Consider the following 25,447-nt stretch of genomic DNA (forward strand, 5'->3'; position numbering starts at 1 on the left):
GTAAGCCTCTTCTGTATGCTCTCCAAAGCCTCCACATCTGTCTGGTAGTGTGGTGACCAGAATTGTATGCAATTTTCCAAAAGCGGTCTAACTAAGGTTCTGTACAGCTACAGCATGACTTGCCAATTTGTATACTCAATGGCTCAACCGATAAAGGCAAGCATGCCATATGCCATCTTGACTACCTTATCCACCTGCGTTGCCACTTTCCGTGATCTGTGAACCTGTACACCCAGATCTCTCTGCCAGTCAATACTCCTAAGGGTTCTGCCATTTACTGTATAATTCCCACCTGTAATAGACCTTCCAAAATGCATTATCTCACATTTGTCTGGATTAAACTCCATCTGCCATTTCTCTGTCCAAGTCTCCAACCGATCTCCTGCTGTATCATCTAACAATCCTCTTCACTATCCGCAACTCCACCAATCTTTGTGTCATCCGCAAATTTACTAAATCAGACCAGCTACATTTTCCTCCAAATCACTTATATATTCCATGAACAACAAAGGTCCCAGCGCTGATCCCTGCCGAATGCCACTAGTCACAGCCCTCCATTCAGAAAAGCATCCTCCCACCGCTACCCTGTCTTCTGTGACCAAGCCAGTTCTTTAACCATCTCACCACTGATCCCGTGTGGCTTCATCCTTTGTCCCAGTATGGTCCCATGAGGGACCTTGTCAAAGGCTTTACTGAAGTCCATGTACATAACATCCACTGCCCTTCCTTCAATCATCATAGTCACTTCCTCAAAAAACCCAAACATCCACTGCCCTTCCTTCAATCATCATAGTCACTTCCTCAAAAAACCCAATCAAGTTAGTGAGGCACGATCTCTCCTTCACAAAACCATGCTGCCTATCTGTTTCCAAATGTGAGTAAATCCTGTCCCGAAGAATCTTCTCCCATAATTTCCCTACCACTGACAGAAGGCTCACCAGCGTACAATTTCCTGGATTATACCTGCTACCCTCCTTAAACAAAGGAACAACATTGGTTATTCTCCAGTCCTCTGGGACCTCACCTGTAGCCAATGAGGATTACTGTCAAGGCCCCAGCAATTTCCTCCCTTGCCTCCCTCAGTATTCTGGGGCAGATCCAATCAGGCCTTGGGGACATATCTACCTGAATGCATTTTAAGATGCCAACACCTGCTCCTTCTTGATATCAACTTGACCCAGACTATCTGCACACCCTTCCCATGACTCATCCACCAAGTCGTCCAGGTTAAGATGCATCTTATTACACAGAGCCTTCATTACAGGTCTGCCACTTCCCCGTCCACATACAGTCTTTAGACTGAAAATAATTCAAGATCAGCATCACCTGAGCCCAACTTCCATCCTATTCAATTGTGGTGGCATTGTACACTGCAGGGGTTCTTCAACCCAACCACAGAATGACTACAGCACAGGAGGCCATTTGGCCCATCCCATCCATGCTGGCTCTCTGTGAGAGCAATTCTGCTTGTCCCACTGCCCTAATCTTTTATTGTAAATGTTCGCTCTTCACGTGCTGATCCAGTAACCTTTTGAATGTCATGATTGAATCTACCTCCATCACACTGTGGCAGTGCATTCGAGACTCTAACCATTCGTGTTGCTGTTGGTTCTTTTGCCAATTACCTTAAATCGGTGTACTGAAGTCCCTCAGCCACAGCACATTCACTTAAATATTTTTGTTATTATTTGTTCATGAGATGAGGACGCGCTGGCTGGGTTAGCATTTATTGCCCATCTCTTAATTGCCTTTCTGTACTTTCTTTAAAGCCTTCATATCATGCCTCGGGTGCAGTGCCCAGAGTTGGACACAATAGCCTAGAACAGTGTTTTTCAAACTTTTTTTTCCCTGGACCCACTTTTGCCAACCAGCTGATCTTCGCACCATACACAAGCTGACCTTCCCAACCCACGCCACGCTTGCTTATCTTTAATGCAAAAGGTGAACCTGCTTGGTCCTCACAATCTCACTCCAATTAGGTTCACAGGAGAAGGCAATGTGCACATCAGGTGCTGACTTCAGTACCACCAAAATGGAAAATCCAACCTAGCACATGTAGGTGATCACTTCTCTTCCAAAATCTGATACTTCTGCTCTCATTTGCCAGTACTTCCCTGCATTTACACACATGGCTTTGCATCCTTATTAGCATTGGCACAATTGACAAAACCATAACTCAAGAAATCATCTTTAGACTGATTTGTTCCCGAGTTAAGTTTCTTCTTTGTAGGCTGTTAACCAGAGGCCCTGAAGCTCTGAACAGAGCTAACACCAGCACGGTTCTCTCCTGCCCAGGACTCGCCTGAGCAGCTCTCACCAGCAGATTCAGTTGTGAGATGCTGTCCACTAAGTACACTGCCTATGTGAGTCGCTGGCTGTCTCTTACTTGTAAGAAAATAATTAATCTTCAGTCTCTTGCCTTGCTTGCTCGCAGCTGGAAAATGGAAAAAAGCTTTCCACATAGAATCCCTACAGTGCAGAAGGAGGCCGTTCGGCCCATCGAGTCTGCACCGACCCTCTGAAAGAGTACTTCACCCAAGCTCACTCCCGCCCTATCCCATTAACCCCTTAATCTAACCTACACATCTTTTTTGACACCAAGGCACAATTTAGCATGGCCAAACCACCTAACGTGCACATCTTTGAACTGTGAAGGGAAACTGGAGCACCCGGAGGAAACACAGACACGGGGATAATGTGCAAACTCCACACAGACAGTGACCCAAGGCCGAAATTGAACCTGGATCCCTGGTGCCACTCTGCTCCATGATTTGGTGCCTGAAGCACTTACATAGAGGGTGCTTGTCAAGTGTATGTACAGGGTGTGTGACCTGTTGTCTGCTGCCACTTCTGACTGGAAGACTGCACACAGCCTCATTCCCACTCACTTAAAAGGCGGCTGTGGACCACTCTCAATAAAATTGCTGGTAGCGGCCTTTGGGTACTTCACCCACAATCGGGACCATTATGGGAACGCTATGACCGATCGCTCCGTGACCCTCCCAATACCCGCAACCCACACTTTTAAAAACCCTGGTCTACAGCAGTGGAAGCCGGGTCTATTAATATATTCAACTAAGTTGGGCAAATTTTTGATTGACAATCATAGAACCCCTACAGTGCAGGAGGCCATTTGGCCCATTGAGTTTGCACCAACTCTCTGAAAGAGCACCCTGCCCATGTCCACTTCCCTATCCACCCTGCCCCTTCCCCGCAACCTAACCCTGGCCACTAAGGGGCAATTTTCACATGGTTAATCCATCTCACCTGTACATCTTTGGATTGTGGGAGGAAACCGGAGCACCCAGAGGAAACCCATGCAGACACGGGGAGAATCCAGTCACCCGAGGCCGGAAATGAACCTGCGTCCCCGGCGCTGTGAGGCAGCAGTGCTAACCACTGTGCCACCTGCAAAGGAGCAAAGGGTTATGGGGAGAGGGCAGGAAGGTGGAATTGGGGCTGGTTTAGCATACTGGGCTAAATAGATGGCTTTTAAAGCAGACCAAGGCAGCCCAGCAGCACGGTTCAATTCCCGTACCAGCCTCCCCGAACAGGCGCCGGAATGTGGCGACTAGGGGCTTTTCACAGTAACTTCATTGAAGCCTACTTGTGACAATAAGCGATTTTCATTTCATTTTCATTGAGGCCAAGATCAGATCTGCCATTAATTTAATGATGGCGGAATAGACTTGAGGGTCCGAATGCCTCCTGGTGCTCCTATTTCTTCTGTTCTTTTTTTGTGCCAGGTCTCTGTTATTGCCAGAACACAATATTCCCATGTGGCTGTTCACCAGTGTAGCTACTCAACCATTTTCCCACCTTCTTCGTGTAGAAGAAACTACCGGGGCCACAATGATGAGAAGTGTAGCACTGTACATTAATTTTTAAAAATAAATTTAGAGTACCCAATTCATTTTTTCTAATTAAGAGGCAATTTAGCATGGCCCCAATTCACCTACCTTGCACACCTCCTCTTGTTCAAGGATGAGCCTGATACAGTTTAAGGTGGTGCACAGGGTGCATATGACTCGGGCGAGAATGAGTGGGTTCTTTCAGGGAGTAGCAGACGAGTGTGAGAGGTGTGGGCGGGGGCCAGCCAATCACGCACCCATGTTTTGGGGTTGCGAAAAATTGGGAAGATTCTGGGCGGGAGTGTTTGCGGTCTTAGCCAAGATAGTGGAGGAGGAGGTGGACCCGGTCCCTTTGGTGGCGATACTTGGGGTTTCAGAGAAGCTGGAGCTCATGGAGAGGAGGAAGGCCGATGTCGTGGCCTTCGCCTCTCTGATTGCACGGCGACAAATTTTGCTGGAGTGGCGGTCGGCATCGCCACCGGGGGTAGCAGCATGGTTGGGCGACCTGTACGACTTCCTGCGGTTAGAGAAGATAAAGTATGAGTTAAGGGGCTCATCAGGGGAGTTCGAGAAAAGGTGGGGGATGTCTGTGACCGTGTTTGAGGAGCTGTTTGTTGCAGGGGGGTGGGTGATGGGGAGTGAAAAAGGAGAAAAATCTGTATAAACTGTATAGCTGATTGTTGGGAAGTATGTTTTCCGGGGTGTTTATTTGCTGTAACCTACTTTGATACAAGTTTGTAATAAAATGCGTTTAAAAAAAAAAAAAAAATCCACCTACTTTGCACATCTTTGGGTTGTGGGGGCGAAGCCCACGCAAACACGAGGAGAATGTGCAAACTCCACACGGACTGTGACCCAGAGCGGGATTGAACCTGCGACCTCGGCGCAGTGAGGCAGCAGTGCTAACCACTGTCCCACCGTGCTGCCCTAGCACTGTACATTAATATACAGTAGCTCTAATAATGTGATGTTTGTTTCAGCCTAACTCGGCTCAAGTCTCAAATCAGAATATTTATTGATTGTCAGAAGAATGCTAGTAATACAAACAAACCAAAGAACTCCTTGGAAACAAGCCACCTACTGCGAGGTTCACTGTTATCATGAGGATACAACACATACAACTCATCCCTGTGATATATGACATTGTGTGACAAATGAGGAGTTGCTGGACAAGATGAATTTCATTTACTTGACATTTCAGGAATTTATTTGACAGAGAAAGCCAGGTTGGTGTAAAAACTGAAAATTGCTCAAAGCCAACCAATGTAACTGGCAGAATCATCCACCCCATTTGAGCAAGTGAATCACGGTCCTGGAGTCCTGCCATTTAGTAAAGTATTAAAACAGCAACCCATTTGACAACATCACATTCCTCCTCCCTCCCTGACCGTAAGGGGTTCAGGGTGCACAGTTACTAACAAGTGGGTCTGACATGGAGGCTTTCTGAGCTGGGACGGGCTGAACTGGGACAGGCTCAAACACAAATGTGCCAAAGAGGGGAAAAAATAAGCAAAAAAAAAAAAAGAGTGATTGTGAGTTGGAGAGCTTTCTTTTAGATCTTTTCCAATGACTCATAACACCTTGTCTGATACAATGCTGAAGCAGGGAGGATCCCAGACTTGTCCCCCATCTGTGTTTAATTAGCTGGTCTGAGCTAGGACAGGAGTAAGAAATCAACTGTTGCAACAATGGCTGCAACAATGGCCTAGCCCACGGAAAAGGGGAGAAGGACTGACCAGTGACCTCTTCTGATACCCGTAAGGACGGAAAAAGACCCAGCTTCCCACCTGAAATGTGTTGGCGGGGGGGTACAGCTTCCTTCAAACAGGCAGCATTTGAATAAGGGCGGGATCAGGCTTTCCAGTAACTGCGGTGTTGGGGTTGGTGGAGACAACAGACTATCACAACAGCTACTTCGACTCACACCATAAAGAGTGGTGCCTCAGGATTAGTGCGGTTGTGATTAGTGGGGAGGGAGAACTAAAGATTCATTTCCCCAAATTAAGTAAGACTTGATGAGGCTGAAGAAACAAGATTGCAACTTGAGTATTGCTGAAAAAAGACAGAAAAGGTCATTTACACACATTACACCAGTTTCAACAAAACAAAATCTGTGACAGCCATTCTCTGGTTCATTCCTCAGGGCAATGTCTTGGTCAGCAGAGTTAAGCCTGGCTTGAATTTAACAAAGCTCGTCAGTTAGACTGTCAGTCAGCAGTTAACTAGTGCATTCTTCATGGCAACGCTTCTACCAGAGTCCACTCGTCAACCAATCAGCACTCCCTTCTCATGAAATATTTTTGTTGTTCCCTTTACATGTGGTATTCTTGCAAATTGTCCGGATGAGTGCAAGGTGACAAATTGACAACTTGTGTCTTTTTGTCAGCAATACTTGGGTTCAATACTACCAATGACTATTTCTATTGCAGTGATTAGGAGAATTACAGAGAAGTGTTAATGAATGGAACTACATGATTAGAGGGAGTGCCAAGTTGAAACTGTTGAAATACATGGTATTACACTAAGGGCTACACCCATATAACTGAACCCTCCTAACACCGCAACCATCAGTCAAGTCCTCACAACACCAGGGACAGAATGGAGATCCCATCATGTGATGAGGAAATCTGACTATTGCCATATACCATGAGTGCGCACAGTGAGCTTTGTTTAGTGCAGCACTCAGTCATTACAATTCTAGTGGGCCCACAGATGTAAAGAAACATGGGATTTCAGTCAGTTCTCCATTTCATTATAATTCACACACTTTTGTTTTTGCTCCCTTAATAATCGTGAATGTTCCACCAGGAACTTGTTAGCAGCGTTCCCATGATATGGTTTTATCCCATGATATGGTTTTAACATGCTGAAAATGTCACCATGCAGTCTGTTGGGGGGGGGGGGGGGGTTGGATGGTAGTGGGGGGCCTCAGTGACTCCTTCACACAAAAGGTCTGTGAAATGACAGAGCCCTCTGATCATGAGCTGAAGAAACTATGATAATCTATGAAACTCTTAAGATTAATGAAATTTGACATGCTGCAGTAAGAGGCATGGATTCATGGTTGGGGAGAAGGTTTTACTGCCACTTTAGTGTGAGGGACCGGGAGGAGGGCACTTTGCCTGGGTTTAGATTACAGATTTCCCTTTTCTAAACAGGAAGCAGGAAGTGAAGCAAGTTCTCAATTGCGGAAGAGGGCCCCGGAAATTACCATTCGATTCAATCTTCCTAGGCACACTGGGGACAATAACCGGTGAGTGCGAGTGACTGCAAAAGGAATTGGAGCTTCCTGATTGGATGAATGCGGAATGTCGCTTTGAGAGATCATATGGGCTTGTAGAGGAGAGTGGTGACATACTTCTTCTTGTAGCGATGCGTGGCACTCAGCACCATAACACCATCCTGTGAATAATTCAAAATACTTTCAATACAGAAGCCGAAGTCTATCACTGTACAATTAAAAAAGGATGAGTTTGGACATCATGCAGAATCGAATAGAAAGCATGAAAAAAAGGAGGGGGTCGTAGAGTACAGAATGGGGGATGGAAAGCGGAAGATGTGCAAGAGAGGGAGGATTGTGCAGAGTTGGAGACAGGTGCAGGGTCTGTGAAAGTTGCAGCAAACTTTTCAACTGGGGGGGGAAATAAGCTGCAAATATATAGTCACTTATATATCTGTGGAATGTCCTGAAACACTTTACAGATAAAGTACTTTTGAAGTGTAGATGGAGTTGGAATACGCGTAAATCTGAAGGAGGCGCTGGCAGAGTGTCACTGGACTAGTAAACCAGAGACCCAGAGTAATGCTCTGGGGACCCGGTTCAAATCCCACCACTGTCGATTGTGAAATTTGAATTCCACAAAATTAAAAGTCTAATGATGACCATGGAACCATTGTCGATATAAACCCATCTGGTTCACTAATGTCCTTGAGGGAAGGAAATCTGCAATCCTTACCTGGTCTGGCCTACATGTGACTCCAGACCCACAGCAACGTGATTCACTCTTAACCGCCCCCTCAAAAGGTAATTCGGGATGGGCGATAAACGCTGGCCCAGCCAGCAACGCCCAGTCCCATGAACGAATAAAAAAAATATCTAGTAGTCAATTGGTTTGCAGCAAGATTCCAAAATCAGCAGTGGAGAGAAATAAGCAATGAATCTGTTCGGGTGGTTTTGCTTGAGGGATAATGTATTGGTCAGGACACCTGGGAGTATATCCTGCTTTTTTTCCCCAAAAAAGTGCCAGAGAACCTGAAGAGTTAGACAAGTCCAAGTCTGGTTTAATCGTATCCAAACAGCGCAGCAAAGAATATCAGGTTTGATGCGAAAGGTATGCAGTTGGCTTTGAATCTCTGATCTTCTGAGTCACATTAAATAACACTTAAGAGCGAAAAGCATGTGTAAGGATGCGATGCATAATGGGAGAGGTGTACAAACTAGAGGAGAGGGTGGACGGACTATGGAATGGGAGAAGCAAAGTGTCTAAAGGAATTTGGTATAGAATGGAGGATATGAGGGAGTCAGTGGGGAGGCAGGAAGGGTTTTTCCCATCTCTCTCAGTATTTCTTATACCAATCCTTTCAAAATAGCATGCTTTAGATAATTTGATAGAACACAAACGATGGATAATGAGTAATCCATAATCTAATCAATGAAACTTGATTAGTTGGGTTCACTGGAATACTGCAGTGAATAATAAGGGGTGGCACGGTGGTTAGCATTGCTGCCTCACACAGCCAGGGACTCGGGTTCAATTCTGGCCTTGGGTGACTGTGTGGAGTTTGCACGTTCTCCCCATGGCTGCGTGGGTTTCCTCCGGGTGCTCTGGTTTCCTCCCACAGTCCAAAGATGTGCAGGTTGGGTGGATTGGCCATGCTAAATTTCCCCTTAGTGTCCAAAGTTTATGTGGGGTTACGGAGATGGGGCGGGGGGATTGGGTCTGGGTAGGGTGCTCTTTCGGAGAGTCAGTGCTGACTCAATGGGCCGAATGGCCTCCTTCTCCACTGTAGGGATTCTATGAATAGCCCAGTTATCAAGAGACCAGAAAGACAGAACTGCAGTCTTCATGCTTTAAAGATTTTCGGCTGATTTTTCATTTTGTTTGTATTATTTGAATTGTAAGATTAATGGAAGTAAAACATGTTTTCATTTGAACCTTACTGTGAGATTTACATTTGAAAAATTGACAATAATATTTATTAGTGTCACAAGTAGGCTTGCATTAACACTGCAATGAAGTTACCGTAAAAATCGCCTAGTTGCCACATTCTGGCACCTGTTCGGGTACACAGAGGGAGAATTCAGAATGTCCAATTCACCTCGCAAGCACGTCTTTTGGGACTCGTGGGAGGAAACCGGAGCACCCGGAGGAAACCCACGCAAACACGGGGAGATCGTGCAGACTCCGCATAGACAGTGACCCAAGCAGGAATCAAACCTGGGACACTGGCGCTGTGAAGCATTTTGAAGTACTTCTGCTCATTCTGGTGAACTCATAACCGAACAGTCCCACATCCTGTGCCCCGGAAACAAACTCTCCTTAAAATACTTGAAAGATACAGTGGGTCACAGGATGAAGAGAGGAATAGGGAGTGAATGACGTGGAGGTTGGAAGTGAACAGACACAGTGAGATGAGTGTCAAATGGATGGGTTGAACAGCAAATTGGTAGAGTAGATGGTGCAATACTGACCTTAATGGACAGAGCGTAAAGATGGTTCAACATGACGTGGTTTGGTTCTGGCAGCAATGCAGGATCACACTGTAAGAGCAAAGAGAAAAGGCTGAGAACCAGGCCTCCTCCACAACATCCTGGCCTCTAATCATAGCTGCTCTTGCGATATTGACAGTAGAAAAGGGGCCGGATTATCAGTCTGCCATGATTGACACCTTTCCTTTTTTTCAATAAATGTTTTTATTGGATTTTCACAACTTATATTTAACGATTCATCAGTAACACATGACAAAACCGCCCCAAAAAAAGGAAAAGAGAAACAAAAACAGAAACCAACAGATGCATTTACAAGCTGTTGCCGTACCACCATTTAGCCGGCATACACATGTTACAACTCCCAGTAAGGCCAGAGCATGTATTTACAAGCATTTATTAAAGTATGGTTTGGGCTTCAGCTTGCCCTCGGACCAGTTCCCTGTGGCTTTGTCCCGTGTGCCTCTTGTTCTGTTTGCGTGCCTTCGCCTCCCCCTTTCTCTGCCCGCCCTTCCCTGTTTCTTTGTCCCTTGGTTCGTTCGTGCCCCTCCCTTCCCTCTCCCCACCCCTCTTCCTTTTCCTCTTTGTCCCTTGGCTCGTTCGTGCCCCCCGCCCCCCTTCTTACTCTACTGGTTGCAGGCTACGAACCGCTCTTGGAACAAGTTGGTGGAAACCTTCCTCCAACCCCCGGATGGCAAATTGTATTTTCTCCAGCCTGAGAAATTCCGCTAGGTCTGCAGTTTTGGTGCTGCTGCTGATTGTCAGCCGAGCAGGATTCTCCGGCGGGCGATCAAGGAGGCAAAGGCTAGGGATTCGGCCCCTCTCGCCATGAAGAGTTCTGGCTGACATGAAACCTCGAAGACCGCCACTTTTGGATATGGCTCCACCTTCATTCCCACAATTCTGGACATGGCCTCAAAGAAGGTAGTCCAGTACCTGACAAGTCTGGAGCAGGCCCTGAACATGTGGGCGTGTTTAGCCAGGCCTCCCTGGCAACATTTGCATTTGTCCTCTGCCTCCAGAAAGAACCCTCTCATCCCGGATTTGGTTAGGTGCGCTCTGTGCACCACCTTCAGTTGCATCAGTCTCAGCCCTGCACACTTGGAGGTGAAGTTCGCCCTGTGTAGTCCTACGATCCAGAGTCCTCCCCCCATCTCTCTGCCTAGTTCCTCCTCCCATTTTCCCTTCTCTCGTCCAGGGAGTAGCATACTTCTTCCAACAGTCGTCCATACATGCCCACACAGTTTCCCTTCCCTCGGTCGCCCACGTCCAGCAATTCTTCTACTACTGGGTGTCCTGGTATCTGGGGGTAAGTCTCTGTTTCCTTAAGAGAATGGTTTTGACCTCAATGTATCTCAGGATGTTTCCTGAGTGAGGCTCTATGCTCTCTATCCCTTCGCTGCTCGGAGGACGACCGCCAGTGGCTTGAGTGCCAGAGCAAACAGCAGCGAGGATAACGGGCATCCCTGTCTCGCGCCACTGTGCAGCCAGAAGTATTTAGAACTGGTGGTGTTTGTCGGTACGTTCACCATGAGAGCACTGTACAGTAGTTTCACCCAAGAGGTGAACCTTGCTTCGAACCCAAACCATTCCAATTCCTCTATGAGGTACTTCCATTCGACCCCGTCGAAGGTCTTTCCAGCGTTCAGAGAGATGATCACTTCTGGTGTTCACGCCCCAGATGGGGTCATTATCATGTTTAGCAGGCAGCTGATGTTCTGTCAGCTGTGTACCCTTTACAAAGCCTGTCTGGTCCTCCGTGACTACCTCCAGCACATAATTCTCCAGGCGCCTTGCCAAGGCCTTCACCAGGATCTTTGCATCCAAGTTGAGTAGTGAGATGGGTCTGTAGGACCAGCGCTCAGTTGGGTCTTTGTCTTTTTTGGCGATATTGAAGCCTGTGCCAGCGTTGGTGGTAGGGTGCGACTTGCGAGCAAGTCTGCAAACATCTCCCGCAGGTGCGGGGCCAATGCTGCCGCGAGTATTTTGTATAGGTCTGCCGGGAATCCATCTGGTCCCGGCACTTTCCCCGCCTGCATGGAGTTAATACTCTCCATGACTTCTCCCAGTTCTAATAGTACTTCCAGGCCCCGTCCCCTATCTTCCCCCAAGACAGGCATGTCCAGTCCATCAAGGAACCGCTTCATCTTCAGGTCCCCCTCCAGTGGCTCGCGTTCGATCCCAACCATTCCCCCAACCATTGTGCTTCTTTCCCCCCATTCCCCCTCCTCACCCCATTCTGTGTCCTACCGCTCTCACCTTCGCCTTCCTGAACCTCAGTCAGATTGAAGACGAGGCAGATCTGTCCCGCGCAAATTGTCTCTTCTTTTTAAACCGATGTAACTAGGATTCTGGTTCCCTGCTGGTGACATGCACAAATTTGTCTGCTTCTGCCAGTGCGGTGAAGTAGTACTCCTTACCCTGCAAAGTCAAGTTTGGCAGGCTACAGCAGCCCAAACCGCACGTTGTTTATCACAGAATTTACAGTGCAGAAGGAGGCCATTCGGCCCATCGAGTCTGCACCGGCTCTTGGAAAGAGCACCCTACCCAAGGTCAACACCTCCTCCCTATCCCCATAACCCAGTAACCCCACTCAACACTAAGGGCAATTTTGGACACTAAGGGCAATTTATCATGGCCAATCCACCTAACCCGCACATCTTTGGACTGTGGGAGGAAACCGGAGCACCCGGAGGAAACCCACGCACACATGGGGAGGATGTGCAGACTCTGCACAGGCAGTGTCCCAAGCCGGAATCGAACCTGGGACCCTGGAGCTGTGAAGCAATTGTGCTATCCACAATGCTACCGTGCTGTTGTTCTTGTATAAGGGCCACCTTGGCCTGGTGCTTGGCCAGGTCTGGCCCAGTGTCCTGGTACACACGAATTGAGTGTCCCTCCCACTTACAGAACCGTAGGTGCTGAGTCCCATTCAGGATATTTTCCCAGTTTTGGTTCTGGTGGTGTGGCGATGATGGCCTGTGGCTGCTCCCCGGCTTTGGCCGGAGTGACCTGTGGGCTCTGTTCACTTCTGGAGGTTTGGGGAAGCTTTCCCTTCCAACAGGTTTGCCCACCATGTGGGCCATGTACTCTGTAGGGTTCCTGCCCTCGGTACCCTCTGGTAGGCCTACAATGCGGAGATTTTGACGGCACAACTGGTTCTCTTCGTCTTTAACCTTCCCCCTCAGAGTCCCTTGTGTCACCACCAACCTTGCCATCTCCATCTCCAGCGAGACGATCCGTTCACTCTGACCAGTCGCAGCCTTCTCAAGCCTTCTGATAGTTGCCTGTGTCACTAGTCGCCGTTTCAGTTTTTCCAGCGCCGCTTGAAGGGGGACAGCGCCTCCGCAACCGCTGCCATCAGCGCCACCATTGTTTCTAATTTGCCGTGTCTCTGTGCAATCGGAGCTCTTGTGTTACATTTACCGGGGGGGTAGCCTGGCATATGTCCTGGTGGTCCGTCCTGTGGCCGATTCCTCGTCACCCCGTGTGTTTGTCATCATCTAAATCTTCCTCCCTAGACTTTTGCTGATTCTGTCGTCCTTTCGGCTCCTCAGGTCGTTGCTTGGCATGCCCTGTTCATTGAGGTGGTATTGGAGGAGGGTGGGGTTTATTCCCCCCCCCCCCGAGTTTAGCCGTCTATATTTGGGTTAAAAGTGCCTAATTTCAAGTTTCCAGGAGGAGAGCCATCTTTCACACGTCCATTCAGCACATCCCCGTCACCGGATGTCGATTGACACCTTCTGATACACAGCAGCTAAACTAGCTTTATTCGATCCTTAATCCAGCACAGGCAATCAGAACAGAGCAGAGAGAGTTTGAGCCTACTTGGGCAGGTTCAAAACATTCACTGTATCTTAGGTTGGACAGAGCAGACAACTCCCGGGAGAGGGGAGGCGGTTCGGAGCATATAGGACCCAGGGGGTGGTTCAGGGCAGATAGCACTGGGGGTGGAGGTGCCACGGCTGACAACTCCCGGGGAGAGGGGAGGCGGTTCAGAGCAAATAGCACCCGGGATGGGGGTGTCAGTGCAGACAACTCACAAGGGGAGGGGGCATTGGAGCACACAGCTCTCGGAAGCAGGGGTGGTGGAGGGTGGGGTCATAGCAGATTGCTGGAGCATTGTCCTAGACGAGTCCAGTGGGCCAGTCCTATGCTCTAATATTTAGTGATTTGGCAAGTGTATAATGATTGCTTCATAGCTTTTCAATGTGGGAGAGGATGGTATTGTAGACAGTGCTAACTCAGCGATGGACAACACTGTTCCCCAGTTAGCATAGAAAATGATGATGGCTGTGTTGAATGAAAAATGAAACCAAAATCCTGGGTTCTGTAAACAGATGAAAGGATCCATTGGATAAATGTTTCTCAAGTGAGACAATAGATGGATTCTGTGAATTTAATGGTTGGATTGGTCAGCTATTTGTTAGGTTACAATGGAATGAATCCAGAATGTCCTTGAAGGGCTAGGAACTGGGAGCTGCAAACATTAGAACACAGGCTGCAGGAGTGCATTTAGCACCTAGCAAGTTGGTTCATATGTTCACACTTGCAACAAACATAAACAGGCACAAGCTCGTACACAAGAGTGCCCAGCACATGTACACAGGTTCAGGTTCATTAAGTCACACATGCCCACAGTCAGAGACATCCCAGTTTGCATAGACTGTACCCAGTACACATATTTAGTATCATGTAACTGTTCTAATGTAGACAACTCCAGACTCGAATACTCAACACTGGCCAATGTCAGACAATGGAGGAGGATTTAAGTCACCAATATGATGGGAGCCAGGTAGGTTAAGATCATCCAGGATTTTACTGCGATCGATTCTAACTTGTGTGAACAGTAAGGACACCTTTCCTTCAGTGATGACATTTCAAAACTGATTCGCTGGCTGTAAAGTACTTTGGGACATCCTCATGGTGTCAGAGAAATTCCATTGATATTCATTGCACTTTCTAACATCTGCATGTCGAGTGGGGAAGCCACAGCAGGAAAAGACCAGTCAGGAAGAGGCCAAGAAGACCTCACTTTTGTTGGAAGGAGAAGCGGTCCCCTAGGCCCAATAAGGAAACCCACTCCCACACAACCACCTTGTGTCCAAGGACTCCCTTGCAATTGGCCATCTTTTCCCACTGACTTGGTGGCCCAGGAGTTAAGATATCCTTGGCCTAATTTCTGGAGCCGGAAGTTTTAACTCATCTCATTGCCCTGAGTTAAAATCAGGGCACCTGTACACAGCTTCCGGCTCATGCACATAGCAACTTGTGCATTAACCGTACACACTTACTCCAGATATCCAGGTCTGTTAACTGGAATATTTTGATAGAAAGCTGGCCCATCAGATTATGTCCATTTCGCAAACCCAGCAATATTGAGCTAAAACTAATCTATAAATGTTGCTGTAAAGGATTATCCACAGTGACTGGTACCAAATCTCAACTCAATGCAAATAAAAGTAGTTTTTACTCACTGAAATACCTGTGTCCTTGTTCAGAATGACCTGGAGCAGGTGTGGCGGCAGAATAGGAGGCGTTTTTATCCTCTCCTCAGGTTTGTACACATAAGGATCCTGATGATACGGGCCGGGGGGAGAGCTTGACAGATCTAAGGAAAGTAAATTGTTTCAATTACACTAGCATTGAGATGGATGAGAGAAGCTGTGCATGGATCTAAATTGGAGAGCAGAAATAACGTGTACAGCCGGCTAGGGGAGTAAATAGAACAAGAGTAAAGGATAGTGCACAAATAGGATCATCAGACAGGGGCTAATGCTAAACAGTCCAAGATCAATTTGGTGTTTACGCATGTAAATGCACCGAGCATGGTAAATAAAATAGGCTAGCTGTAGACAAAATTCGCCACATAGGATTATGAAATGATAGGAATTACATAGGTCCAGTTCTAAGCAGGAGATGATTGGGAGCATACAAGGCATTCAGGAAAGATAAGAAAGAATTAAAAGAGGGACAGTGGCAGTATTGACTAAAGAAACTATCATAGCATTGAAGAGGGATGACGTAGTTGGGGCTTGAATTAAGGAAAAGCAAATTTCCAGACAAATTACATAGTAGTGATACTAGGGAAAATATAGACTAGGATAGTAATATGGTGAAGGGCGGGGGGGGGAGCAATTCTTGGAATGTTTACAAGAGAACTTTCTTGATCATGGTGTGTTCCTGGCACACTGAGGAAAAACAGGGCTTGGGAATGAACTGGGGCAAGTGAAGCATGTTTGCGTCGAAGAGCATTTGGGAAATAGTGATCACAATATCAGGTTTCAAATAGTTATGGAAAAGGGATAAATTCAATCAAGCATAAAAATACTAACAGGAGGAGGGGTGACTCTGAGTTTAAAAGGGACTGCGTGGGTGGACTGAAATCAAAAGCTGGTAATCAAAAGCAGTAATTGAATAATAGAGGACCTCAGAAGAGGAGATGGTTTGGATACAGAATAGTACAGTGTAAAATATGTACTGCAACAACTCTCCAAGGCTCCTTCAACAGCACCTTCCAAACGCACAACCTCTACTACATGGAAGAACAAAGCAGCTAGTTCCCCTTCGGATCACACACCATCCTGACTTGGAACGATGGTTCCTTCACTGTTGCTGGGTCAAAGTCCTGGAACTCCCTCCCTAACAGCACTGTGGGTCAAGCTACACCACATGGACTGCAGTGATTCAAGATGGCAGCCCACCACCACCTTCTCATGGACAATTTGGGATGGTATTCAAATGCTGGTCTTGCCAGCAATACTCATATCCCAGAAACAAATTTTAAAAAGAAATTGGTGGAAAGACAGGGCTCTTTGGATGATTAAAGATATAAACGTTAAAAATGAAATGGATAAAAGGAGGCCGATAACAATTGTAAACTTCATAATGCAACCGAAATCAAATTGAAAGTAGAACGCACAGAGGATACCTAAAAGAGGATAAGGGGCAAAGAGAGAAGATAAGAGATTAGCAACTAACATAAAAGGAAATGCAGAAATGTTTTGTAAACATATAAATAGTAAAACTATAGGCAAAGGAATCAAATTAGGGATCAAATCGTAGATTTTCTTGTAAGAAAGGTATTAAATGAATAATATACTGTTCATTCGAGCAGAGAATGCTGCAAATTTAGCAGTAAAGAAGGTGCCAATCACATTATTAGATGGGATAAAAATAGATAAACAGGAGGCAATTAAAATATCAGTAGACCTCGACAGTCCAGAATGGGTGCATTCTAGTTTACTGAGGAAATGCAGACTCTGGCCACAATCTTCTAATCCACCTTGTGTGTGGAGGTAATGCTCGAGGACTGAAGGATTGCAAATGCTAAAAGAAACTAGGGATAAACCTAGCACCTATTGGTTGGTCAGCCTGTGATGGGTAAACATTCAAAGACAATATTCAGGGACATAATTAATTAGCATTGTGAAAAGTATAGGCAAATACTTGAAAGCCAGCACTGATTTGTTAAAGGTAAACCTTGTTTGACTAACCTGATTGAGCTTTTAGATAAAGTAGCGGAGAAGGTTGATATCAGAAACGAATGTGGTGGATCTATACGTGACTTTCAAAAGATGTTTGAAAGTAAACACATAATAAAATTGGCAGTAATATTAAAGCAACTGGGATTAAAGGGATAGTGACAGTGTGGATTTAAAATTGGTTAAGGTGTTGAGAGTAGTGGTGAATCAATAGGTGTACATGGGGGTTGATATTGGACTACAACTTTTTGATATATATTAATTCCCTGGACTTGTGTATACAAGCTGTAATTTCAAGTTTGCAGATGACACAAGAATAGTTAAGAGGATTTCAGGAGGACACAGACAGGCGACCTGGGCAGACACACGACAGATGAAATTTAATGGAAAGATGTATGAAGGGATTCATCTTGGGAGGAATGAGGAGAGGCAACATGAACTTAAAACATATGCATGCACAGAGACCAGGCATCGTATGTACACATGTCTTTGAAGGTGACAGATTAAACCCCACAGGGTCCTTGGATTTATTAAGAGAGGCACAGATTACACAAGCTGGGACGTTGAACCTTAATGGGAAAGTAGAAGAGATTTACTGGAATGCTACCGGAAATGGGGAATATCAGTTAAGTGAAGAGACTGGAAAAGCTGGGATTGTTCTCCTTGGGAGAGAAGGTGATTTTATAGGGGCTTCAAAATCACAAATGGTTTTGATAAAGTAAATAAGGAGAAACCACTTCTAGTGGCAGGAGGGTTGCTAACCCAGAGGACACACGTTTCCGATGACTGCAAAAGAACAAGAGGCAACTTGAGGAAATTAATTTATTTCACATAATGTGTTGTTGAGTCTGGAATTAACTGCCTGAAAGGAATGGTGGAGGCAGATTCAGTAGTAACATTCAAAAGAGCATTGGCTGTGGGAAAATTTTCACAGTTGTGGGGAAAGCACAGGGGAGTTGAATTAATTGGGTGGCTCCACCAAAGATCTACTACAACACAATTAGCCAAACGGCCTCCATCTGTGCTGTCTCATTCCATGACCATATTCAATGGCTCTTTCTGTTATTATTGACATTTTGCCCATTGTACTTGGGACCCACCTGACACGTCGGAGCATTTCTGTGAATCCACCATCAGTGCATCAAACACCTCAAAATCAGTCTGAGTCACCCGGATAACATTATTGATGGTACCAAGCTGGCTGGTGGTAACGGGCTGTGGGCAATAAAGCACATATTACAACTGTCAGCAATCGCACACTTCAATGTTACAACCTCCAGATAGCAGAGGCCTTTAACACCATCATCCTCACCATGCTAATGTGTGTTCCACGTGCCGGAATCACGTTGCGATCCAGACCCAAGGCCAGCATCATTCACTGGCGACCTATCCACATTAACACACAAACCATACATCCTTTTTTCTTTGGCCAGCCACTCTGCAGACTGATAGTAACTGCAAGGGCAGTAAGTTCCGGCTTCAGGAAACAAATCCAAAGGACTCAGCACAGCAGCGGGTTTCTGTTCATCTGTCCCTGCCTTCAGGGCCACTGGGTACATTTGTGAATCTCTCCACATTAGAAAACTAAAAGGCAGTCTACGTGAATTATTTCTACAATTCTCCATCAGGGCAGCCCCTCCCCCATGTCATAAACACGGACCAGTAGAGCCCAAACCCTATAAAAGGTGTTTAGGGCACAGGACACTACAATGAGCGCATATACAATATACATTGTTTTGGGCATGTTTAATTAAGACATTTAAACTGCAGCATGTCAATTCCATATCATACCTCTGATGTATCATGGGTCCACTGACCATCCACATAGAACTTATACTGATGCTCACCCTCTGGGAGGTCCAGAATCGCCACAAAGTTATTGTGACTACAGAAAAAGAGAGAGGGAGAGAAGAAAGTAAACCCATGAAATTGAAATATGCCTTAGTCAGTGGTCAGTATGTAATTCCCCCTACGCAGTAAATTCGGCAGTAGATAGGGTAGGAAACACACTGCTCTCCGCCTGTTCTCTATGGCTAACTCTGCATGACTCGATTGTCAGAAATTTGTCATGCCTTCTGGTGGGGATTCTGCGTGAGTACCAGACCTTTTCTCCCTGGTTGCAGTGTGGCATGTTGGTGACATACCTCAGGGATTTCTGTTGGGGTTTCTCCAGCAGATTGGCGGGACCCCTGTAGGGGATTGGTGCCTCCCTTTGAAAATTGGAGTAAACAGCACAGTACATTGGTTCCCAAGGGCCCCCACCACTTTTCCGTCATGTTACATTGAGAGAGTGAGAATTCACTGGAAATTCTCCATTGCAGGGCTCTGCAGTTTCCCATTACTGCTCAGCTTACACAAGTATTTGTTTTTGAATGAGAGAGACCAGCACACAGGCTGCAGACCACCTGAACCTCAAAATATGCACCTTGGTCTACACACACTAAAAATGCATTTTACAATTGCCCTCTCAACAGGAATCCCCCAAAGAGACGTTAGTGAACCAAGGGAGCTTTTATAACAATCCAGTAGGTTCACCATCATCATTACGGAGACCAGCTTTTCATTCCAGATTAATCTAATTAATTGATTTTCAATTCCACTAGTTGCCATTGTTGGGATTTGAACTCTTGTCTTGGAGCGTTAGTATACGCCTCTGCATTATCTGCCTCGGTGTACATTACCAAATTAAATATATCCTGTATCAAATGAGTGCAAACATTCCAATGAAACATATTCTAGTCTGTAACTGCATCTGCTACCCAATGTTTATATACCTCAGGTTACATCACCATGCATATTAAACAATGAAATTTACTTGTGTACAACTGTTTATGCAAACGCATTAAACATACCCATGTCTGTAACTGTGCACTTAATCCAATTAAATATATCCCACTGTGCATGTCACTGTGTGCATTACACAATACAATATACCCAGTGTATGTCGCTGTGTTCATTAAGCAATACAATATACCCAGTGTATGTCACTGTGTACATTGTGCAATACAATATACCCAGTGTATGTCACTGTGTACATTGTGCAATACAATACACCCATGTCTCTTATCGTTTAAGCTACTGAAATATACCCATGGATCGTGGTGACTTACCAATGAAATATACTTCAAGAGCTTGGGAAAGTGCCTTACTGCTTGAGTTATGCTACATGTGGACACCATGTGCCATTCACACTAGACTTACTGTAAGCAGCATGCTAGTTTTCAGTAGCATGCTTAAAAGCTCCTGCTCTCCCAGTCCCGAATCGGAAGCCCTTTTGTACAAAGTGTACATTGCCTGCTTTGTAACCATCACAGACGACAGCCTGGACTTGTGCCAAGTTGATAATGAGAAATTCAGAGATTAGAAAAACATTTACCTTCTGTTAAGTGGGATTTTGTTGGTCCACCCATTGAAGGATCCAGAGATGAAAACTTCCTTCCCACCCCCTTTCCACCGAAATACTGTTGGACGAGCCTGTTTGGAAATTTTGTCAGAAACTTCCAGGTCCTGCTGCCAGGCAAAGTATTCCTTCTCCATTGGGGCCTGGAAATCATGAGACAATGGTGAAATTTTATTCAGTCACTGGCTTTTTTAATGCTAACCTCTCCAATTCATTTTATGATTCAAATTATTTAAGATTAGAAATATGTTTTTTTTTTTTAAAACTTTAAACCGTTGATTACAAACTTTCAGGGAAAAATCCATTTCCCACGAGATTGCTATGGTTTTTCAAAGCGTAGTGAGCCACAGAAGGTCCCAGATTTGAACTTCACTGTGTGAGTGGGTAACAGTTGGAGTGGCTGTTTACAGTGAAATTATCGGCCTTAGCATCAAGCTTTAAGTGAGGGATAAATCAAACAAGGTTTCCACTGTCAACCATTACTCACTGCACCCTCAACATGCATACATGCTGACTTCAGACGTGCTGCCCCCGCCACCCCTAGTTCAGTAGCCAGCCAAGACACACTGTCTAGACACGGAAACGAATAATGATCTCGGGGACAAGTTAGACACAGCAAATTAGAACCATGCAGATAGCAGCACCAGGGATGGAAAAACACTAGTATCCTCTGTAAAGATACCATTACTTTGATTTCCTCAGCATGAAAGATGTCTGCATCTTCCGGACTGTCCATCAGAATTTTTGGCCGATCATGTTCTTTGGCATGAATAGAGCTGCCGGTGCTGTCCCTCCGAGGGGGCTTGTGAATCCCCTGACGGTCCATCGCTGCACGTTCACTGCTTGTGTTTCCCATCTTTCCTTTCTCAGTGCATCAACAGATTTCGAACTGCGCAAAAAAAGGAGCAAGAAGGTCAATCTGAGAAAAACCAATCAGGCGGTTTACATATTAGTCACTGGACACGACAGTTATGGTTGGGCAGGGGGCTGGGAGAGATGGGGGAGGAGCAAAGGGCTGAAGGGGAACTGGGAGAGGGAAGGAAATAGGGAGAGAAGTGTGTTCTGATGAAAGGTCGCAAACCTGAAATGTTAATTCTGTTACTCTCTCCACACCCCTTCAAAATCCAACCTGAACCTCAATGTGGTGAATGGGTGAACTAGAAGTAGGGGATTGCTTGTTGGGGCTCTGCTAGCAGTCGTGAAAGTATTCCTGAAGTGCCAACTAGGGCATTACACGAGGTGGACAATTCAACAGGAACTCTGAAAGCAGCTGCATAACATGGGCGGTGAAGACTTGGGCAGCAGCGGGCTTTTCTGACCACTGGGCAGATGATCACGGTTTAAGTGCCAATGGCCAACCTGTAGCAACAGGAAGACAGATGTCCAGTGCAACTGGAGAATGGCTTCCTCACTGCGAGATGGAAAGACAAGGGGCCCTACCAGCTTATTTACCCAAACAACACTATGGACAATGAATACGAAGCAGATCTCATACCGGCTCAGATGACGCCCAGTGAACCAAGGTCCGTGTCACCTGTTGACTCACCCGGACAGGGTTGGAAAACGTGCTACTGGAAGAAAAAGGAAAGGAAACATTATCAGTATCAAATGGCCAAGAAAGTGATCTCCTGACATCAGTTCAACTTTGTAAAATGTTCAGACTTGGAACATGGAACGTGTGTAGCATGCTTCAGCTTGGCAAAGTCAAATTGCATACAAAGGAAATGGAGAGAATTGGCGTGGGTATGTGTGGGCTGGGAGAAATGCGTTACTTCACAACCTTGGAAGGGCACACCTTAGTTTACTCCAGAGGCTATGCATGGGAAATGGAGTACACAAGTTTTTGGTTTATATCCAATTGTGGCTCCAGCCAATCAGTGATAGGGTCATAGATGTGTACCTCAATGCAAAACTATTTGATTCAAATTCACAGCCCTGCATCGACTGCTGCAGAAGAAGATTCTGCAGTCTTTTATCACAACATTTTAAGGACGATGAAACAAAGAAAGCTATTTTGCTAGCTATGGGTGACTTCAATGCTAAATTGGTGCTGGGGTTACAGATAGAGTCCAGACAACAATTGGCCCTTTGGTATTAGGCAGGACGAATAAAGCTCGAGAGCAACTTTGGGATTCTTGTGAAGAACATGATTTGGTTCTGGTCAACACATGGTCAAAAACGATTGTAAACCTGGGCCTCACCAAATGGACAAACTAAAAATCAGATTGATTACAATGTGGTAGTAAAGCAATGGGAGATCCCATCTAAAGAACTGTAAGACATATCCAGGAGCAGACTGTGACACTGATCATCATTTACTAGTGATGATAGGTTTTAATGATAGAACTGAATTTAGATGAGCTAAAGGATGATAAGGCAGTGCAGTGGGCAGTAGAAATCACCAAGCGGTTCAAAGCTCGACAGATGGTGGCTGACAAGAGAACAGCAGAAGAGCTTTGGCAAACCTGGAGGTAAAAAAGTAAATGGCGTGATCTGTGCTGTCTGAGGGATGGAAAGGATGGATAGCTAAGGAGGCTTTTTTCTCTGATTGAAGCCATGAAGGAGGCAAAGAGGGTAATGAATGTGGATTGTTACAAAGGTTTAAAGGCAGGAATTCAAAGAAAGCTGTGGGCGGATAAGAAAAGCAGCTAAGTGACATGTGTGATGCATTAAGAATGGAGATTCAGAAAGGCAATATACGGAAACCTTTCCAAACAGTTTGATCAATTTCACCAAGGTTTCAATCTCGCCTACATTGCATTCAGTCAGCTTCTGGCAAGAATGAAACAGAAGTGAAGAAAATGGTTGCACGATGACGCAAATATCGTGAGTAACTTTACAGGGATGAGTGAGAGTCGGAATTTAAGGCCAAGTCGAACGCGAGCCTCCTCCATTTCAAGCTGAGGTAGTGAGTCATTCATCAGACAAACCAGCTGTAAGGTCACGGGCTCAGACAATATACAGACAGGGTGACTTAAGGCCACAGGTCCAGACAATATACAGGCAGGTTGACTTAAGATGTGAGGAGAATTGGTAGAGGACAGGATGTATAGAATATGTCTGACACCGAGGGAGACTGGCGATTGCATGGAGGACTGGACTGATGCGACCTTTATCCCGCCTCTGAAGAAAAATGACCTGAAAAAATTATAGAATAATTGCTTTGATCTCCCATGCTAGTAAAATCTTGCTCAGGATCATCTTGGCACAAGACGAGAGTAAGATTGCCGATGAGCAAGCTGGATTTTGATGTGGAAGATGAATTAGTTCAAGTAACTAATCTTGCAATCATAATGTGTAAGGAACATCAGCAGCCAATGTACACATGCTTCATTGATTTTGAGAAGCATTCAATTCAGTCTCACAATGGAAACACTGGTTGATAATGTTAAACATGAGATACCCACCGCATTTAATAAACTCGCTAGCCAGACATTATCGTAAACAATAAACTAGGGGTAGAGTTGCTAGCACCTTCTCAGAATGGTGGAGTCACAAAGGGTGTTTGACAGCGACACGTCCTCTTACCATATTTATTCAACATCTTAGCAGAAAGGGTTATGGGAGAAACACTTAGATATAAAGGTGGGATACTGATTGGAGAGTGGCAAGTTTTGAATCTTTGATATGCTGGTGACATTATTCTGCTTGTTAACTCCGTGGAGAAGCTACAGGGGTTGGTGGATTGCCTTGACCAAGTTAACCATATATAGGATCTCCTGATCAATGTCGACAAGGCAAAATTGATGAGGATGGATGGAAAGACCTGCAGGATTCTGATTAACTGAGTTCAGCGTGAACAGGTTGATATCTTCCACTATCTTGGGTCACTCATCGTGTAAGTTCCAATCAACCAAAAAAATTTGGACTAGACTTAACAAGGGTCATGACGTTGTGAACTCACGTAAAAGAGGGTGTAGTAACCACAGCATCCTGATTACCATGAAAACTCATCTTCTGAAAGCCAATGTGTGGTTCATGACAATGCACGGCTGTGAAAGCTGGACCATCAAGAAGAGTGACAAGGTTCGAATGAGAGCATCTGAAATGAAAGGACTTGGACGGATATGATGTGTGTCGTCGACGGCCAAGCAGACAAACAAGCAGGTGCTTGAGAAAGTGGTCCGGAGGAACTTTTTTGAGGCAGGGTTATCAAGGAAACTCACATATTTTAGACAGAACAGTAGGGGAGTGTTTGGGAAAAGATAATGCAAAGTACAACACCTGTAAGTGGTGTACAAGGAAGAACCAGGATGGCATGGAAGGATATTAGACGGTGGACCTGTTTCTCTATGGGACAGGTAATAATGGCAGCGGAAAATAGACAAAACCCTGGCTACAGAGGGTGCCAGACCGCTGAGTATTTCCAGCACTTTGTTTTTATTTCAGAGTTGCGGTATTTTATTTTTGTTCTGTGTGGATCAGATGAAGAGAGGCCTAACCCAGAATAGCCGCGAGACTAAAGAGAGAATCAACAGCAGGGGCCTGGAGGGAGAGAGAGAGCAGCCTCTCCCCGTCCCACCTCAGGCCGCTGTTGCCAGGGGGCGGGAGGCCGGGCCGGGCGGGAGGCCGAGCCGCAGCCCCCTCACCCACCGCCGAATAACCCGGCGCCGGACTCTGAAGGTCACTCACCAACTGCCGCTCCGAGACTCTCCTCCCGCGGACTGTTTCTAGCGGGACACTGCTTCTCCAGCCCACCAATTAGAATCGGCCAAGAGGTCCCGCAAAGTATTTCGTCCCCGGAACAACGGAATGGCCCATCACGGGCCGATCAGAGAGTTTGTTACTGCAAAGATAAACAGACTGAGCTGTTATTACTCCAATGATAAAGAATCTGAGCTGTTATTACTCGAATGATAATTCATCTGAGGGTGTATTGCTCCAATGATAATCTGAAATGAAGTGAAATGAAAATCGCTTATTGTCACAAGTAGGCTTCAAATGAAGTTACTGTGAAAAGCCCCTAGTCGCCACATTCCGGCACCTGTTCGGGGAGGCTGTTACG

The 25,447-nt window shown here is 45.8% G+C and overlaps 1 protein-coding gene across 7 annotated transcripts in view; it reads right to left on the reverse strand.

The window, feature by feature from the left end:
• prkab1a (protein kinase, AMP-activated, beta 1 non-catalytic subunit, a) overlaps window positions 1–25,202 on the reverse strand; it is a 32,524-nt gene extending 7,322 nt beyond the window's left edge. Inside the window, exons 1-9 of one of the 7 annotated variants that reach the window (XM_072497909.1) lie at window positions 25,075–25,199; window positions 21,938–22,013; window positions 21,125–21,331; window positions 20,419–20,585; window positions 18,834–18,927; window positions 18,143–18,257; window positions 15,036–15,169; window positions 9,544–9,612; window positions 4,850–7,253 (exon numbers count right to left, since the gene is read on the reverse strand). In XM_072497909.1, the coding sequence (XP_072354010.1) occupies window positions 7,176–7,253; window positions 9,544–9,612; window positions 15,036–15,169; window positions 18,143–18,257; window positions 18,834–18,927; window positions 20,419–20,585; window positions 21,125–21,298 (831 nt within the window). In that variant the 5' untranslated portion in view covers window positions 21,299–21,331; window positions 21,938–22,013; window positions 25,075–25,199 and the 3' untranslated portion in view covers window positions 4,850–7,175. Of the gene's footprint in view, window positions 1–4,849; window positions 7,254–9,543; window positions 9,613–15,035; window positions 15,170–18,142; window positions 18,258–18,833; window positions 18,928–20,418; window positions 20,586–21,124; window positions 21,332–21,937; window positions 22,014–24,346; window positions 24,958–25,074 lie in introns of those variants that run through there. The other 6 variants (XM_072497913.1, XM_072497919.1, XM_072497899.1 and 3 more) reach the window with 6 other exon arrangements.
• Between the last annotated feature and the right edge of the window lie 245 nt (window positions 25,203–25,447).

Source organism: Scyliorhinus torazame, chromosome 1, assembly GCF_047496885.1.
Source record: "Scyliorhinus torazame isolate Kashiwa2021f chromosome 1, sScyTor2.1, whole genome shotgun sequence".
In the NCBI taxonomy this organism is placed as follows: domain Eukaryota; kingdom Metazoa; phylum Chordata; class Chondrichthyes; order Carcharhiniformes; family Scyliorhinidae; genus Scyliorhinus; species Scyliorhinus torazame.